This window comes from Mastacembelus armatus, chromosome 6 (assembly GCF_900324485.2).
Source record: "Mastacembelus armatus chromosome 6, fMasArm1.2, whole genome shotgun sequence".
Lineage (NCBI taxonomy): Eukaryota > Metazoa > Chordata > Actinopteri > Synbranchiformes > Mastacembelidae > Mastacembelus > Mastacembelus armatus.
In genome coordinates this window covers 14,104,684-14,122,445 of record NC_046638.1, presented here as the reverse complement: position 1 = coordinate 14,122,445, position 17,762 = coordinate 14,104,684, and the positions used below count along the sequence as shown (strand labels likewise).

Sequence of the window (17,762 nt, the reverse complement as noted above, 5' to 3'; positions counted from 1 at the left end):
TTTAAGGTCATTGTCCTACTACATCACCTAGCTTCTCCTTAGCTTCAGCTTGTAGACAGCAACCCTGACATTATCCTGTAGGATGCTTTGATAACCTTGGGAATTCAATGTGCCCACCAAAATAGCCAACAGTCCAAGTCCAGACCAAAACCCCAGGTCACGATGCTCCGTCTACCATACTTCACTCTTGGGATGGTGTTTTCATATTTGTATGCTGTTTTATGCATAGTGCTATGTGTTCTTCCTAAACAATTCTATATTCATTTAATCTGTTCACAAGACATTTTGGCAAACATCAGGCGTGCTGCAATGTTTTTTGCGAGAGCAGTGGCTTCCTATGTGGTGTGCTACTATGGATACCAGGCCTGTGCAATGCTTTACCTGTGGTTGACTCTTTAATTCTTTAGCTCTTACTCATGGGCTCTTCCTTACCTCATTGAGGGTAATGCGCTGTGCCTTTGGAGGGATCTTGCTTGTGCACGCATTTCTATGGAGAATAGCCAATTTACAGATCGAGACTGGTTTTTGCTTGTTTTTGGATGTCTAACTGTGGTCTGGGGTTTTCCAGATATCCCCTGCCTTACCCACTGCTGATTACCTGGATCAGGTGTGTTCAGCCTATCAGATACCAGTGGTTAGGGCAGGGATAGCTGGGAAACAAGCAGGACAGTGGCCCCCAAGGATTGGGCACCCCTGACCTAGAGTCTAGTAGATTACTTATTCCAGCTACATGTAATCCAACAACTCTTGATCATAGGTCTTCTGAGAGCTCTTTTTTGCAAAGCACGGCTCACATCAGCTGGTGCTGCTTGCAAATAACACACTGACACAGTTTGAGTGTTTTTAGAAGTCAGGATAGACACCTCCATTCTCATTTCATTGTTGATAACACCTGACTGGCTGATGTTGTGTGACATCAGACGCAGAGTGTTACCACCATCACTTTGTATGCTTACTGGGTGTGTTGAATGAAGACTGTGTTTTATCAGGTACTGTACCATAGTAGTGGTACCATGCCATTGTACTATAGTACAACTACTATTAAGTCCAATCCAACATCTTTGTTAATGTCTGGTATCCACCGGTGTCAATCCTGATAATATCCTGTCTTCTGCACTTACATGTCATCATGTTTGAAAGGGAGAGCGAGAGAGAGAGAGACACCTTCTTCACTTCACACATGATGACATCATTCAATGACCAAAAAAGTATTGGTAACATCATTATGACACTGTTACCTCACTGGTGGTGTCAGTTCAGTCAGGTCCTGAAGACAAAGTAAATCAGAGAAAAAAAAAAAAAAATCAAGACACGACTGAGGATCAGGATATGACACCATGATATCACCACCACCACCATCACCACCAATTCAAATGGTCTTGTTTTATCACACAAATGTCGTCACCACTGAGGTTATATATTATGACATCATACCAAGCGATAGGCGTCTTGTATCTGCCTTATTTGCTGTATCACATTTTTTCATATCATTGCAAATATTTATGCTTTGAAATGTAAGAATGATGTTAGTAGCTGCTTTTGACACCTGTTAACAGCAACCACTTTATAAATACAGGATACACAAATATACAACTTCCTTCAAAAGTCACTAAAGCTGTTCTGATTTGTTAAGACAGGAACTTCACATACTGAAATGTTATCTTTAACAAATTGAAATGTCTGTTTTCTAAAATGCTACTAACAATAATAGCTGGTCGTGTGTGAGAAAGCAATGATCTTTCATATCCCAGAGCAGAGTAACAGAATCAAATGAGAAAGTACTTCTGGTGAATGTATGACTTGACAGCTGCAGGTCCAAGCAGCTGTGATAACAGGTGGCTTTAAATGAGAGAAAGCAGTCTTCACTTCATTCCTGCTTCTTTCAATGTAATGTCCAGGTGCCAACATTTAGATATGTTAATGGGAATTATATGTCATACTTATGTCTTAATCTGAAATGCCTTCTTATGACTTCAATACCTTTTAAAGTGCTTAAAGGTAGGAGTAATCCAAGAAGGAAAAAACTTATGACTTCACTGCCCTGCACCTCAAATCTAACATTTTTATGCTGAATATTGTATGTTAACTAACCTGACAGCCAATCACAATAATTTGTGGTGTCATTATATTACAAACATGCAGTAAAATAAATGGAATACCTGTAAACATCTGAAGTCTGGCTCTGGTTTATTGTATTAAAACACAAAAGGCAGCAACTGTTTTTATATACATAAATAAGGTTTAATCTGATCAGTATGTATCTTTCATGGTAATTTATCTAAATTGAACAGATGAACAATATGCACCCTTATTACTTCAGGGATGAGCTGATAAGAATTTTAAATGATGAGAATAACTGCTGGTGAGTCACCAAGGCATTTATGTGTGAACTCATCAAGCAGAAGTGATGTCCACTGAAAAGCAGCTTCTGCATCTGTGTTGTTGTATCTTGGATGGACAGGAGAGATGTAGGGAGGAATGTAATGTTTTTAAACATGAGTGATAAATGTGTGAGGTGTGGTGTTTTATGCGTCTGTCAGTGTGTTGTTGTCAAGTACAATCTTCTCTCCTGGTTTGAATGCTGGCATCCCCAGATATGGACAGCTGGCACATCGGAAAGCATCACCAAGGTAACACTGTCTCAAACAGGAGTGACAATCACAGAAATCATCAGTGTTAACAGGTGAGTTTGACAAGGAGAGAAAACGTGTGGTGAGAATTTACCTCTACATAACACTGTACTCACACTTCCACAGGCAGATTTTGGCAGATTTGTCTTCTGTTTTTCTTTACTCTCCTGCTCCAATTCTTCAGCAAGACCACATGTGCTACACAAACATACAACACACTGCATCAAGTACCAAATGCATTTGAAAGCCAAACTGCCTCTGTTACAGTTACAATCTGACATTACATCATTCTCTATCCTATGGTTAAAAACATTTGTGTGATGATCTCACCAGTTCTTGCACGCTTTCTTCTTCTTTCCAGCTTCTTCTCCACAGCTAGGGGCTTTAAGAGAAGCTGGATCTGGCATCTTCAAGTCATCTTCATCCAGCAGAGCATCAGAGTCCACCAGATCCTAGACAAGAGAGTGAAGAGATGGGACAAGATATGACATCTAACACATATGTAATGTAAAAAAGCTAAGATGTGTGAGGTGGTACACTATGGGCAAATGAATCACCAACTTACCACATCGTCATCGTTCATGTCATTTGCTGAGAGTGTCCACATTTTGACAACACTTGGATCCAGAGCAGGTTTCTTTTCTGAAACTACGGAGATGAAAAAAAATTTAGAGGATACAGTGCCACAAGAAGCTTTGCGGGACAGCTCACTGTTCAAAGTTACGATCTGTTACATCAGTACATCCTCGATTCAGTGATTATACGTATTACCATAATAAAAGCAATCTGAACCATTGACACTGAAGCTAATATTTACACTAATTGAAGACAAAAGCAAGTAAAGAAAAGGAATTTTAATCTTTGCTACTTCACACATCTCTAGTTTCAAATAGCTTTCATTTATGACCTCTCATATTTAATGTATTTTAGTACTTTATAAAAACCTATAGTACAGACATTTTATTTAACACTTGAGGAGAAAAACCTTGTTAGAAGGAACAAACTGTATAAATCACCTGGCTTGGGCATCTTTTTCCCAAATTCCAATTTAAGCTGACTGGAGGATCCCAGCTCATAGTTGGGTTTGGAGACAGATATGCGGACTCTGGACAGTGTGTCTCCTTTGTAACCAGTGGCCTCCCTGACGGAACTCAGTGCCTCTGGAGTCAGTTCTGTTTTACTGACCTAGATAGAGAGGAACCAAGAGGGTCAACAGACAAAAAAAAAATGTAGGCATTTACTTGAATTGTTATGCACTCAAGTTTCGTGATAAGAATATTTGACGGGTGTGTGTCTGTGAAAGAGTGAGTGTGTGTTTGTGAAGGGCTGGTAAATTGGAATGGTTTTAGAAACAGTGTTTGGTTCATGGGTGGTCACTGTAATGTGCACTGTCCCTGTATAAATACAATTATGCTAATACCAATACTAATAAAAGGCTTAGAATGGGCTTATATTTATATTATATTATGGATTATATTTTCACTGAATAATCATAGGTATGATTTTTGTTTTAAGCCCTTTGTCGCTGAATGTATGTTACCCAGCTACTCTGTGCTGTATCCACTGACATGCACCTTTGTCACTGACATGAAGCCCGACAACTTCAGAGCTGACATCAGCTTCTCAATAGTCCTCACACTTGCTGACTCAGTTCCTGGAACAAAGAAAGAAATCCAACACAGTGAGAACCAGAATCTTATGTAGCATTTCCAATGTACACTGCTGTTTTCTGGTGAATGCATCATGAAGGACTTGGGCATCGGTAATCTTGCCTGACCCAGAGATGTAAAATTCAAATAAATAATGTACATAGAGTAGTTGCAATTTCTTTCTAAAAACTAATTGTCTTGACTTTTAAACAGTCCTGCCATCCAACATGATATTAAGACTTTTTGAAAAGATAGAGAACAAAAGATTTGTCTCTCACCAGTGACTGGTTCATCCAGAATTAGCTTCCCCCCAGGTTTGAGCACTCTGGCCATCTCAGCTAGATTCTCTGAACTGTGGATAGAGGAGCTGTCAGCCAGAACACAAGAGAGCACCCAGTCAAAGGTGGATGCTGAATGGGTGGCTGAAGGGAGGGTGAAGAAAGAAAGAAAGAAAGAAAGAAAGACATTTTTACTCCCATCTTTTGTCATACCTTTCCTTAGATAATAACTCTACATAATTACGCTACACCACAGTGTATTTATAATATCAGAATTTATGATGATAAAAAACTCAATTGCAGCCATAATGTTCAATTTAAGCTAATAAAGTGTTTTTTTCCCAAAGTATAATTTGAATACAGGCAAAAAGGTCACTCACACAGCAAGAGCCTGTCCATGTTCTCCATGGCCACTCTGCCACTTTGGCCAACAATGGCAGCCAGCTCCTCTGCATACTGTTTAAGGACTGCTGGTGTGGAAGATTTAGCCCAGACAATCAGTACCTTGTCTCCTGCTTTGATGCCAAGGTCTGCCATGATTGCCTGGAGAAAGTCAAGGTTAATATGCTTATAAAAATACAGCATCGCAGGCTGGGTTTGTGAGGATCAGAACTTTTACAGACACAGTATTTTATTTGGATCTACATGACCTCACGGCACGATATTCAGTTGTTGTATTCACCTCTTATGTCTTACCCAAATACACATAGCAGGGTCCACTAGGCTAGTGTAATTAATTAATACAGCAAAGTCACTGTAGTCTCCATTACGACATTTGACCAATGCTAAGTAAAGATAAGGCGACGTATATTTTTGTAATAACAAAACAGTGGTGGGAAAGTAAATCCAGTGTATAAATAAAGTGTTTAGGTTGTCTAGGTCATGATTTACAAGCTGGTTAAAAGAGTTACAGTAGTCACTGGGCCAGCTTAATGAAAAGTGCAGTCCGACGTTAGCGGCGGCTCAACCGTGACTTTACAGTCCAGCAGATAACGTGACTCAGCAGCCTGGACTATAAACACGGTAACGCTACGAGAGTCCGGCACACAGCCAGCCCCGAACAACAAACACTCATATTTTCAGACCGCTACTACAGGCTTGGTGGTTAAAGGACTTAAGGACTACAGTTTCCATCGAACATACTCACTGACCTACCTGCTATCTCGATGGCAGTCAAAGTGTCAGGTTAGAGAGAAAACTGAGAAAACTGCTTCCGGATTGTTTTTTCAAAATAAATTCTTTCTGCTTTGTTTTGCTCCTTCAACATGTGAGTATGTTATATATTTTAGGAATAATATTAAGTGATTTCGATACAAACGATTGCATATCCTTGCATATCCAAATTATTGCAGTTTTTTTCCTAATGTACTTCTACAAAAATATTTTATGCGTTTTAATTTGAAGAGGGCATCGTCATGACTAGTTTCTATCCTGGCTTGAGTCGCGCCGAAGTGACGCAGCTGTGTCTGAAAGCAGCTGGATATGGCGGCGCTGCTGAGAGGTCTGCGGGCTGGAAGGACACTTCGGGGGCTGGCCAGTGGTAACACACTGTTGTTGTGTTCTGTGTTGTGTGCAAACACATGTGAACAATGGGCAGCCTGGGAAATTATTCCTGTGTCGTCCGTTTGGTCTTTTAGTTGTAAATGGAAATGCGTCTGTGTTGATGTTAGCAATCAGGAGAAGGTGATCGTGAAGGACAGGACTGTGCAGCGTTTTATTGGCTGGGGCTTAGAAATGTAATTATCGGGAGATTATTGTTGGGTGACAGTGGACGCGTTGCTAACGGTCTTGTTGACCTAAATATTTGGACATGCATGGTAAACAAATTCCTGCAACTGGGGGGCGTCTTCTCTCTGGGTATATTATAACGTTAGTTGTTATATAAAGCTAACTCTTACCCTGGACTTTCCGGTGTGTGCGTGTTGTTGGGCAGAGAGAGAAAAAAGCTCCTTACACTAAGGTATTTCAGTGTTCCTGCATTTTATCACCCACACTGCTACCAAACTACGAGTTAAGCCACTGGGGAATGATGCACTGCCTGTTCTTGCAGACTGTTTAACATAAAACTACTTGGAGTATAACAAAACAAAAAACTGTATATTGCATGGCACCCATAAATCATATATAATAAAGTTGTCTATTGTTTTATTCATGAACAGAAAACTATTTTGCATCTTCACTTCACTTCAGGCAGGTGATTCCCTTGTAGTTTATACTGCACGTGTCTTATGCGGTACACAAAAAACACACTGCACATTACTGTGCTATATATATATATATATATATATATATATATATGCAGGGCAAATTATTTTGTGACCTCTCACAGTTTGAGCTGTTCAATAGCAAAAGCACACTTGATGACAGATTATTGTGACACATTGTGGAAGTGGTGTAGAAAGAGCCTAATGCAGCAGCCACACAAATTAACACCAGGTGCAACAGTTCAAAATTGCATCATTTTCTAACTCAGTGAAAAGGGTCAGCATGGTCTGCTGCTGTGGGTGAGACCTTTAAAAACTCAACAAGCTTAAATCCTTCTGGAAAAGCACCCTGTTGGCAGCTGAGGCTTCATTTTGGTGAAGCACGTAATATTTGTTTACAGACAAAAAAAAGTGACGTATAGAAGGTTTAGTATTGTCTCTTTTACAGATTACCTTGGAATAACATCAAGGCGTTGGTTTAGGTGTTTTGAAGCACATTTAATTGGTTATTTGTGGATGATAATGGATCTTTCAGAAGGATGCATGTTTAAACCTGAAAAAAAAATGTTGTCAAAACACTGGATTGTTGAGAATAGGTCAGAGATGAAACAGATAAAACTGGATCAATTACTTGTCACAAGATCTGCAAACAGCAGACTTCCCTCAAGTCTGAGAACTGGAGCAAAGTGCTAAAGAAGAGTGATCCAGACTGCTAGTAGATATGTGTATGTGATGTCTAATATCCTGTAGATTATTCTTTTCAGTTCTGAATCGGGAAATAATAGTAGTTCAGTGAGCCTGCCGAGACCAGTATATTTTAAAGTAAATCATCTAGTCATCTCTCTAAAGAGTTATTTGAACAAAAAGTGCTAATTCTAGTATTTCCGTTTTGTTTTAAATGTGAGATTTCATTATGGAGTTTGGTTCTGTCCCAGCCAAATTCCTAGAAGCTCATCAAAATATCACCTCCCTCCAGTGGTAGCTGCTCCAACCTCAGCAAAAACCCAGTGCAGCCTGGGACGAGGCTTCTACTGTGCAGCAGTAAAGCTTCAGGATGAATCCAAATCTGATCAACCATCCTCCTCCTCATCCACAACTTACCATGAGCACTACCATGCTCACTCTGCTGAACAGGACGCAGCAGCAGCTTCCCAAGGCGACTCAGCATCTGGCCCTGCAGCAGAGGAGCTTTCCAGGCCAAACACCAGGTCAGACCATAAAAATGTCTTTTGTGGGCAGGAAATGTGTTATGTAGAACTTTTCTGCTAAATGTTACTGTTTGTTGTCTTTGTGAAGTTACCAGGACCAGAGTGGAGAGCAGGGTGAAGACTATGAAACAGAGGAGCAGCTTCAAGCTCGAATCCTGACTGCTGCTCTGGAGTTCGTCCCGCTGCATGGCTGGTCAATGGAAGCCATTGCAGCTGGTGCTGAGGTGAGCTGCTATTAAAATGAATAGCAGAGTAGCTTTAGAACAAACACCAAGCAGAGTAATATCAACATGATTGTGACTTTCTAAAAAATGATTTCACTGTTTTACAGAGCTGATGACTTGTACACTTGTTGATTACTTTTCTGCTTACATCTGTTTTTTTCCCTATGTACACTGTGGGGCTACAATTCACAACACTTTTCTCACACAATCTGACACAACTCCAAAGTGATATTGTACAATCTCAAACATGAATTATATCTTATACAATATAAAATGGTATTTTCTATAGGCTGCTATTGGCTATCGAGATGTTTCATCATCATCTTCATCAACATGAACAACATCAACTGGGTGTTGTGGCTTTTCTACACAGATGCGGTTACGTAGTAAAACTTCCCTCAGCACTTGACCACTTAAAAGATGTAGCAATAAGATGTTGTCATATCCAGAAGGAAGTTCATGAACATATTCTAACTTAAGCATCTGGCCAGGGACGTTGGCTATATGTCATTTACATTTACAGTGCTGTGAAAAGTGTTTGCCTCCTTCCTGATTTTTTTTTAATGTTTTTGCATATTTGGCTCCAGGAGATTCCTGTGACCCTAAATAGGAAAAACCGGGTATAGATAATGGATGTATTTCATTTATTAAGTGAAAAAAGCTGTCCAAACATTTTATTTTAGTGTGACAAATATACAAAAAAATAAAAAATCAGTAAGCGGGCAAAAACTTTTTCACGAAACTAATTCTTCTCAGCTCCCCGCTGTCCTACCTACACCCAGCTCTACATATGCCCCTGAAAAACTTAAACTATTCAAACCCAGCTACTCATTGAAAATTAATGAGAAGTAAGCTAAATGAGTAGATCTGTTGTTAGTGGAGAATTCACACTGTGTGTGTTGTGGTTGCTCTTATGTGTTGGTATCAGACCCTGGGCCTGTCCTCTGCTTCCACTGGTATGTTCAGTAATGGAGCCGGAGACTTGGTACTTCATTTCATCACCCAGTGCAACTCACAGCTCACTGAGATCCTGGCTGAACAACACATGCAGGTGCAGCTGGGACAGGCTGAGTATGTATACACACACACACACACACACACACACACACACACACACAATGCACACAGTTCTACTGTTAAGATGTAAAGCCACATTTTACAGCTTAATCACAGGTATCTAGGGAAAAAGTAAATTATATATTTGAGTTCACTTTTTTAACTTTCATTTTTTAAATAAGCATTCTCTTTGCTTATTCATGTCACTAATAATAATAAGCTGTATTTATAGAGCACTTTCCTGAATTTGTGTTACAAAGTGCTTCACAAGCGCATCAGATATAGTAATCACAATAAAAGAACAAGATAAAAAGCACAGCAAAGGTTGGAAAAATAAAATGCAGCACAAAAGAATAAAGGAGGATCAAAAATACAAGCAAATCAATTAAAGCAATAAAATTAAATAAAATCTGGGAGGATGTATGTGTTATAAAAGAGATTTAAAATAGGTTACTGACTGCTGTTCTATTTTCTCAGGCAGGTCATTCCAAAACATGGGGGCTGCGGTTGATATATATCTGCAGTTAATCATTTAGAGTCTATTGTTTTCATAAGCTCTAAAACACTGTTGGAGCACCAAATGGCAAACTGCAGAGTTCGGCTTTGTCACCTGTGTTTCAGACCAAAAGAGACTGCAGACTTTCTAAAAGATGCTGTAGAGACCAGACTGAGGATGTACATCCCCTACATTGAAACATGGCCACAGGTATGGTGTGTATGATGATGAGTCACAACTAAGATGGACTGAGAAGGTAGCTCTGATCCTTGCATTTGTGTCTTGTCTCCTCAGGCAATGAGCATCCTGCTCCTTCCTCACAATATCCCAGACAGCCTGAAGCACCTCTCCACCCTGGTGGACGACATCTGGTACTACGCTGGAGACCGATCCACAGATGTGAGTGGATTCCATCACCCTCGATCCCCGTCTTCCTCTGCTCATACTTTCCTGTCCTCTTTTCATCATCACCCCGACAATATCCGGCCTGCCACCTCCCAGGTTACTCCCCCTCCCCCCACTAATGCCTGACTCTGTCCCTGTTCATACAGTAGAATTACTTTTTAGTGCTGTACTTGTAAGCACTTGCATTAGAGCTCCTGTCCAAAGTCAAAATCATCATTCCAGACTAGCACCAAGCTTATATTAGGCTGCAAGATACCAGAACGAAAATAGTGGCCAATTTAAACTATCAAAGGGGTCAAACCATATACTTTCACCATAATTCAATTCAATTCAGTTCAATTCAATTCAACTTTATTTGTATAGCACCAAATCACAATACAATCATCTCAAGGCACTTTACAAAAACAAAAAAACCCAACAAATCCCTTATGAGCAAGCGCTCAGTTTGGGCAGCCACCTGCCTCGACCAGTTGGGGTGAGTGGATAGAGGAGAGAGAAAAGAACAGCAACAATAAACAACAAATAGACACTGCAGGTTGGTGGAATCAGTAACTGCACATCAGCAACATACAGCTCCAGGACACCTGCAGAAGGTACAGAGAGAGAGAGGACAGAGAGAGCACAAACTAGATGAGAGAGAGAGAGCACAAAGTTAGTGACATTCAATGGTGGAATATAAATGAGAGGGGAGCGGAGGGTTAGGGTAGGGGAGCTCAGTGCACCGATGGTCCTCAGGCAGTCTAGGCCTATAGCAGCATAACTAAGGGATGGTTCAGGGTTACCTGAAGTCAGCCCAAACTATACGCTTTGTCAAAGAGAAAGGTTCTAAGTCTAGCCTTAAAAGTACAGAGCTGGGAGCTGGTTCCACAGGAGAGGAGCTTGATAGCTAAAGGCTCTGCCTCCCATTCTACTTTTGGAAACTCTGGGAACCACAAGTAGGCCTGCACTCCGAGAGCGAAGTGGTCTATTGGGATAATATGGTACTATGAGGTCTTTAAGGTATGAAGGAGCTTGATCATGAAGGGATTTGTATGTGAGAAGAAGGATTTTAAATTCTATTCTGGATTTTACAGGAAGCCAATGTAGAGAAGCTAATATAGAAGAAATATGATCTCCTGCTAGTTAGTAGAAAGTAGAAAGTTACTGGTCATCCAGGCCTTTATGTCAGTTAGACATGCTTGAAGTCTGGTTAACTGGTTTGTGTTAACAGGTTTCATAGATAAATACAGCCGAGTGCCATCTGCATATAGCAGTGGTAATTGATAGAGTGGTTCCTAATAACATACTATGATGTGCTCTAAATCCTGATTGAAAATCTTCAAGTATTTCCATAGTGGCCTGACAAAGTGTAAGACAAGCTGATGACTTTGACTTCTTCTGTTGGTCCTTTTCTTTGGCAAGTGGACCTGGTTTAGACATAATAAGCCACTCTGAAATGTCTTAATATCAACATTTCTGTCAATGGATTTGTACTATACGTGTCAACATTTCTCCCATCTTTGTTTTTTGAATTTTGTTAATACAATACAAAATACAGTTGTCTTGCTTACTCTTCTGTGCCCCCCTCCCCTCTTATGCAGATGAACTGGTATACCAAAAGGGCGGCACTGACAGGAATCTATAATACCACAGAGCTGGTGATGATTCAGGATTCCTCTCCAGACTTCCAGGACACCTGGAACTTCCTTGATAACCGGATTCAGGATGTCGTCAACATGGCCACCACTGCCAAACAGGTGGGGTGCATTGCCTACATAATAAAGAGTTTAAAAAAAAGCAGGCAGTTGCAGAAGTGTTGTCATTAAGGACTTTGATTCAGTCTCAGGGCAGAACAATGGGGCAGTGGTTAGCACTGTCACCTCACAGCAAGAAAGTTTTGGGTTTGGATCCCACTTGACCTGGATAATGTGGAATTTGCATGTACTTCTGATGTCTGCATGGGTTTTCCCCAGTTTCCTTACACAGTCCAAACATATTAAGTTTGGGATTAAGGTAATTGGTGACTCTAAATTGCCTGTAGCTGTGAATGTGAGTGTTTGTAGACTGATGATCTGTCTGAGTATATCCTGCCTCTTGCACAATATCAAATTAATGCTCCCCAATGCACCTCTGGATAGTTGGAATAAGATAAGTGGATGGATGGATTTGGTCTTCTCTGTTTCACAATTTTGACCGTGAATAGAATAAGTACAGATTTGTCCTCAAATTAAGTGAAAGTCGGTCTCTCTTTACGGCACGGCCTCAAGTTGCTTTGAAAATAGGGCCAAATGCAAAGGAAAACATCTAACTGAAAAATAACTTTGATACATAAACCACAAGATGAGCATAAGTAGTTCAGAAAGAAAAGAGTGAAATATAGTATCAAATGTTAAACTGCCCAGCCCTTCTGTTGTAAGTTGTGTGTTCCACTTTGTTCTATAGGTGCAGTCAACTGGTGAAGCCATGGTGCAGGGCCTAATGGGAGCTGCTGTAACAGTAAGTGTTTGCCTCAGTGACAAAACTCATCATTTATATGCATTCTTTTCCAAACTTCTTCACCCAAGTTTAACGACCACTCAATATTAAACCTGTCTATGCAATTCACTAATCTGTGCTTTTTACACCTCTTGCCATAGCAATTTTAGAAATTAAGTCAAGCTTGAATACTTCTAAAGTTGCTATGGCGTTATTGGTAATGCATTTTAAGAAAGAAAGGGCTCTGCATTTTACAAAATTGATTGTTTGTAAATATGTGAAGGCATTTCAAGCTGTGGCTTATGCATGTCTTTTTTTTTTTTTTTTGCAGCTCAAGAACCTGACAGGACTGAACCAGAGACGATGATGTAACAGCCACACTGAACCTAGCCAGACTAATTTGTGTCACAAGCTCTGGCACAAACCAAGATCAATCCATGATCAATTTTCTTTTTGCTTTTATTTGTGACTACCTGAGCTCTGAAAGTATTGGATTATGCCTATATTCAGTAGGAGGCTGAGAAATCATTTGCGACACGACAGACACTGGGTGTATTTCTGTTCACCAGCAGGGCCAGTGGCTTTGTTTGGTTTTGATTCATTGTCCAAGATATTCACTCGCAGATTTTTTTCTCTTTGTACAAAGGACACAAAGACATATTATCTTGTTTTTGGATCATCGAGGTCTTCAATAAAGTAATTATTATTGTATGTTGTTGTATTGTATATAAACACCTGAAGGGGAAATGTTTTGAGGTTTAAAGTTACTTTTATATACAATTTTCAGTAGTATTGTCTATTTTATCTACAAAGAAAAACGCCAGAGCGCTATAAGAGTGATCTGCAATATACTACAATAAATCCCGCACATGGATTTTGAGTTTCCCAATCCAATTTTCCGACTGGAACAAGTATCGTTAAAGCATATACGTGAGCGCTTTTAGTTTGAAAAATAATTTCCAGGAATGTATGACCCGGATATTAAATTAAAGCCCGCCTCCATGCCTCATTTGGACCAATCACATATCAGTTTTACATCTACTGGCCAATGGACGCGGAATAAACATTTCCGTGGAGGCCTTTGAGCCGAAGCTGCGGTACCGGCGTGTGTAAAGGATTTTCCAGCGCTCAGATTTGACTCGTTAAATAGGAAACATGCCCTATGCTAACCAACCAACGGTGAAAATTACAGAACTGACAGACGAAAATGTCAAGTTTGTTATTGAAAACACCGATTTGGCGTGAGTATCTACCTACTTCCATTTACAGAGAGAGCGGCCATTCCTTTCGACTCCAAAACACAAACGACGAGACGTTTATGAATTAACTGATGGCACTATTACGCAGTAAACAGTTATCTATATATGCAGTGAGGCTTTCTTTTTCATCTGGAGTTTATGCACCTTAGTTGCACTGTCACAGTATGGGTCAGGGTTTGCCGCAGATGAGTGAAAATTTGGCTAACGTTACTTTTGTCTGTTTTTCAGGGTTGCAAACTCTCTCCGCCGGGTCTTTATGTCAGAAGTTCCCACTATAGGTAAACTGGATTTCAATTTCACATGTTCAGTAAGAGCAGATGTGGATAGCCCATCTTTTTCAGATTGATAAAAACACGATCATAAATAATATCAGGCATACATTTGGAGTACGCTCATCTATTTTGGCCTATATGCAGTCCAAGCTGGTGGAACAGGCAAAAATCAATAAAAAAACACAAACATCTCATTGATATGAATGGATTATTTAGTAACCTGCGTAGGCCCTGAAGTGCACTATTATGGGATGTTACATAAGGATGGTTGGTAAAGTAATGCGTGACCTCATCAATATCAGTGTTAAATACAGTCTGTCTAGCACGTCCTCTCAACTACAATATGGCACCCAACTATAAATGACTTGAACTTGCATTTATTTATAGCAATTGACTGGATCCAGATTGATGCCAATTCATCAGTATTGCATGATGAGTTCATTGCACACAGAGTTGGTATGTATGATGAGGAGCTGCCAGTGTAACATGGTGATAGTAACTTGATGTGGTGAAACCTGTGAAGGTGCCTGTTACATTGATGTTTCCTGTGTTGTCAGGTCTCATACCGCTCACAAGTGATGACATTGTGGACAAAATGCAGTATTCCAGGGTAGGTGTACTGTACTGTAAGTGATTAATGAGGTAGACCTATGACCTTTATATGGGACATTATTATTTAATGTTTTTGGTTTTAACTGAAGGGCAGTAATAATAATAATTTTTCTACTGTCTGTATGTGGCCCTCTTGCAGGACTGCACCTGTGATGATTTCTGTCCAGAATGTTCTGTTGAGTTGACTCTGGACGTTCGATGCACTGAGGACCAGACGCGTCATGTCACCTCACGTGATCTTTTGTCCAACAATCCCAGAGTCATCCCGGTGAGTCTTTTCTCTGTTTGTTAAAGTCACTGAGTAAAAGTGGAAGAAAAAGCTAACAGTTTCAATGTGACTTCCTAGGTGACTTCCAGGAGTCGAGACAATGACCCCAATGACTATGTTGAACAAGATGGTAAGCCTGAAGTCTTCTGGAGAGATAAACATTAGCTTCCTAAGGCTGGCTACACACTAGACGATTTTCAAATCTTCACTGGTTTTTAAAACATGGGAGACCGCAGACATAAGGACAGTCTCAACCAGTTACAGTAGATGATTCGGGCAGACTGGGAGACCACATACCTGCTGTTTGTAGTAACAAATTAAAGTTTGTTATTCCACAAACATGAGATTTCACAGAAACTCACATGATCACATGTGACTTTATTGGACCTGTATGTCTTGCACAATACATTAAAAAGACACTAGTGTTGTTGCCATAATTCTACAAGCTTGTCTTCTTTTTCAAGCCTCCATTTAGCTCAGGTTATGTTGTAATGCACTGCCATGTACGCAACATCTGGTTGGTGATGCATTCCAGGCTGCTCGCTCTCATTCTGTTGTAGGTATTCTGTCTGAGCCTCCCTGGAATCATAAATATCAAACATGAAGCTCTGACTTGATGAGGAGCAGTAAAATAATATTGACACCATACAACTGAGGATTGTTTAGACAAATAATCAGTTGGGACAAGCCTCGAATCAAGCCATACCCTGAGTGGGGCAAATGGGGCATAATGTTGTCTAATGTGTGGCCAGCCTTAACCATGTTATCATTAGATGTTTGTTCTTCCTTCATTTTATTCCACATTTACCTTTTTCTGTGCTGTCTCTGACTCCTGCTGTGTCTCTGACAGACATTTTGTTGGTGAAGCTTCGTAAAGGTCAGGAACTGCGTCTCAGGGCATATGCCAAGAAAGGCTTCGGTAAGGAGCACGCCAAGTGGAACCCAACGGCGGGGGTGTCCTTTGAGTATGACCCTGACAATGCACTGAGGCATACAGTGTATCCACGGCCTGAGGAGTGGTGCGTTGCATGTTCTAGTGTTGCTCACCATGAGGATTAAATGTGTAACACAGAATGATAATCATAGAATAACCACTTTGAATGTGTGTGTATTCTGGCTAAAGTGAATTCACCCTGATTTCCAGGCCAAAGAGTGAATACTCTGAGATTGAGGAGGATGAAGTTCAGGCTCCTTATGACCCCAATGGTAAACCAGAAAGGTCAGGATTCTTCTTTGCCCACCCAGAGACTTGAGATACAGTACATGTTACAGAGAGAATGGGTAGCATCAAAAAAATGCAAGCTACAACATGACTCATGGTTCATTTTCACTTTGCAGGTTCTATTACAACGTGGAGTCATGTGGTTCTCTGCGCCCAGAGACCATTGTTATGTCGGCTCTGGCCGTCCTCAAGAAGAAGCTAAGTGACCTGCAGACCCAGCTGAGCCACGAGATCCAGAGTGACGTGCTCACCATCAACTGAAGGCGTTTCTTTAACAGATCAGGACTGGCTTTCACACAGCTTATGATCAGAAGCCATAACTGTTGAGGTCTAATGTCCTACATCATTGTAACATAAGCTGGGTGTGTAAAGGCAAGCAGAGCAAGTGTGTGATAGGAAGTTTGTTTGATACAAGTTTTGTTTTTAGTGTAACACTTAAGCTATTATTTTGTTAAACATTACCTTTTAAATAAATTAGCTTTTGATGAATGTGATGTTTTTTATGAGGTCTTTATGGTAGTTCATGGTGACTTTTAATTCACATGCACATAACAAATACTGACACTAGGAAAAACATACTTGAACTGCAAAATAAGTTTGTAAGGATTATTAGAAATTCTGTAAAAACAGCGAAGACCAGTGAAACCATTGACTAGAAAAAAAATTGTCAGAAATTAACTGGCACTAACTTCCTAATATTTAAGACACCAATATGTTTTTGATATTTTTGACAAATTGGAAACTGTTTCTGTCTATAAAGTGCCTTTGTCTCTTTATACCCACTTGGGATCCAGAGTAATACTAGAAGGAAGATTGCATAGCTTCAAATACACTGCACAAATGTGACAACACCTTACTAAAATTAAGTCTGGTGCAGTTGTGAATTTACCTTAGAGACTGTGTAGTGCAAACCGGTCGTTTTCTATTAAGATTATTTTCAGGTTGTTTGGTAACATTCTCCTGGACTCACTGTATTTTGGTAGGAAGATGTGGCTTTTAGTTTCATAGAGGCTTTTATTTTGATAATTTGCAAAGAGGCTAGTGGACTTAAAAATGAGACCCTGAAAACACTCCCAGGTGGAATGAGAAGTCAAACAGTTCTGTGTATGTACAAATATAAGCAGACAACGGGCTGATGAACTGTAAATGTTTAAGATGTAGTTTTCATCTGGGTCGAGCTGTCAGACAGGATGCTGTGTTTTTTTGGGAGGATAAAGAGGTAAGTCGTTTTCTTAGGGAAGGTCACGCCGAACTTCGTTCATTATTTTGGCAATTTAAAGTTGAATTATCAGTAGCAACTTCAGTATGAAATATTAAAATCACACGTTACAAGGACTGAATTATTTGTCGCACGTATTTGATTCGGTATACACTGTTGAACATATGGAACATGTGCCAACTCTAAAATCTAATTTTTAGTTCAATTAATAGCATGTTATTGGTTAACGTTTGTCCAACTTAACCATTAAGAACTTGACCCTCATGTAATCCCTGAAATTTCACCTTATGAGCTGTGTAGCAAGTC

General features: G+C 40.0%; 3 protein-coding genes across 5 annotated transcripts; 2 read left to right on the top strand and 1 right to left on the bottom strand.

Moving 5' to 3' along the window:
* Window positions 1-2,170: 2,170 nt before the first annotated feature.
* Window positions 2,171-5,846, bottom strand: ciapin1 (cytokine induced apoptosis inhibitor 1). Of its 2 annotated transcripts, none has more exons than XM_026310597.1 (9): window positions 5,713-5,846; window positions 4,938-5,100; window positions 4,558-4,701; window positions 4,205-4,284; window positions 3,647-3,815; window positions 3,196-3,278; window positions 2,961-3,082; window positions 2,747-2,828; window positions 2,171-2,636 (listed from the first exon to the last, which is right to left on the bottom strand). In XM_026310597.1, exons 2-9 carry the CDS (start codon window positions 5,092-5,094, stop codon window positions 2,526-2,528), a joined length of 948 nt encoding a protein of 315 aa, XP_026166382.1. In that variant the 5' UTR covers window positions 5,095-5,100; window positions 5,713-5,846; the 3' UTR covers window positions 2,171-2,525. The 2 variants fall into 2 exon arrangements, with proteins under 2 accessions (XP_026166382.1, XP_026166383.1); XM_026310598.1 differs by having other exon boundaries at window positions 3,196-3,272.
* Window positions 5,847-5,994: 148 nt separating this feature from the next.
* On the top strand, window positions 5,995-13,315 carry coq9 (coenzyme Q9 homolog (S. cerevisiae)). 2 transcript variants are annotated; one of them, XM_026310596.1, is made up of 9 exons: window positions 5,995-6,097; window positions 7,738-7,969; window positions 8,058-8,193; window positions 9,122-9,264; window positions 9,871-9,955; window positions 10,040-10,144; window positions 11,731-11,886; window positions 12,572-12,625; window positions 12,936-13,315. In XM_026310596.1, the coding sequence occupies exons 1-9, from the start codon at window positions 6,040-6,042 to the stop codon at window positions 12,969-12,971; spliced, it is 1,005 nt and encodes a 334-aa protein (XP_026166381.1). In that variant the 5' UTR covers window positions 5,995-6,039; the 3' UTR covers window positions 12,972-13,315. The 2 variants fall into 2 exon arrangements, with proteins under 2 accessions (XP_026166381.1, XP_026166380.1); XM_026310595.1 differs by having other exon boundaries at window positions 10,040-10,246.
* A 335-nt stretch (window positions 13,316-13,650) lies between these two features.
* On the top strand, window positions 13,651-16,726 carry polr2c (RNA polymerase II subunit C). The gene is made up of 9 exons (XM_026311513.1): window positions 13,651-13,845; window positions 14,092-14,141; window positions 14,523-14,591; window positions 14,693-14,745; window positions 14,887-15,015; window positions 15,094-15,145; window positions 15,866-16,034; window positions 16,160-16,234; window positions 16,354-16,726. The coding sequence occupies exons 1-9, from the start codon at window positions 13,760-13,762 to the stop codon at window positions 16,496-16,498; spliced, it is 828 nt and encodes a 275-aa protein (XP_026167298.1). The 5' UTR covers window positions 13,651-13,759; the 3' UTR covers window positions 16,499-16,726.
* Window positions 16,727-17,762: the final 1,036 nt, after the last annotated feature.

Bases quoted from the DNA above. Each gene is read 5' to 3' on its own strand.
- polr2c (XM_026311513.1), top strand. From the start codon at position 13,760: ATGCCCTATGCTAACCAACCAACGGTGAAAATTACAGAACTGACAGAC. The intron at 14,592-14,692 runs GTATGTATGATG...CTGTGTTGTCAG, and splicing joins GTTCATTGCACACAGAGTTG to GTCTCATACCGCTCACAAGT. The intron at 16,235-16,353 runs GTCAGGATTCTT...TTCACTTTGCAG, and splicing joins CCCAATGGTAAACCAGAAAG to GTTCTATTACAACGTGGAGT.
- ciapin1 (XM_026310597.1), bottom strand. From the start codon at position 5,094: ATGGCAGACCTTGGCATCAAAGCAGGAGACAAGGTACTGATTGTCTGG. The intron at 3,816-4,204 runs GTGCATGTCAGT...CTCTCTATCTAG, and splicing joins GCTTCATGTCAGTGACAAAG to GTCAGTAAAACAGAACTGAC. The intron at 2,829-2,960 runs GTGAGATCATCA...ATGTTTGTGTAG, and splicing joins AAGAAAGCGTGCAAGAACTG to CACATGTGGTCTTGCTGAAG.
- coq9 (XM_026310595.1), top strand. From the start codon at position 6,040: ATGGCGGCGCTGCTGAGAGGTCTGCGGGCTGGAAGGACACTTCGGGGG. The intron at 9,956-10,039 runs GTATGGTGTGTA...TTGTCTCCTCAG, and splicing joins ACATTGAAACATGGCCACAG to GCAATGAGCATCCTGCTCCT. The intron at 10,247-11,730 runs GTTACTCCCCCT...CCTCTTATGCAG, and splicing joins TCCGGCCTGCCACCTCCCAG to ATGAACTGGTATACCAAAAG.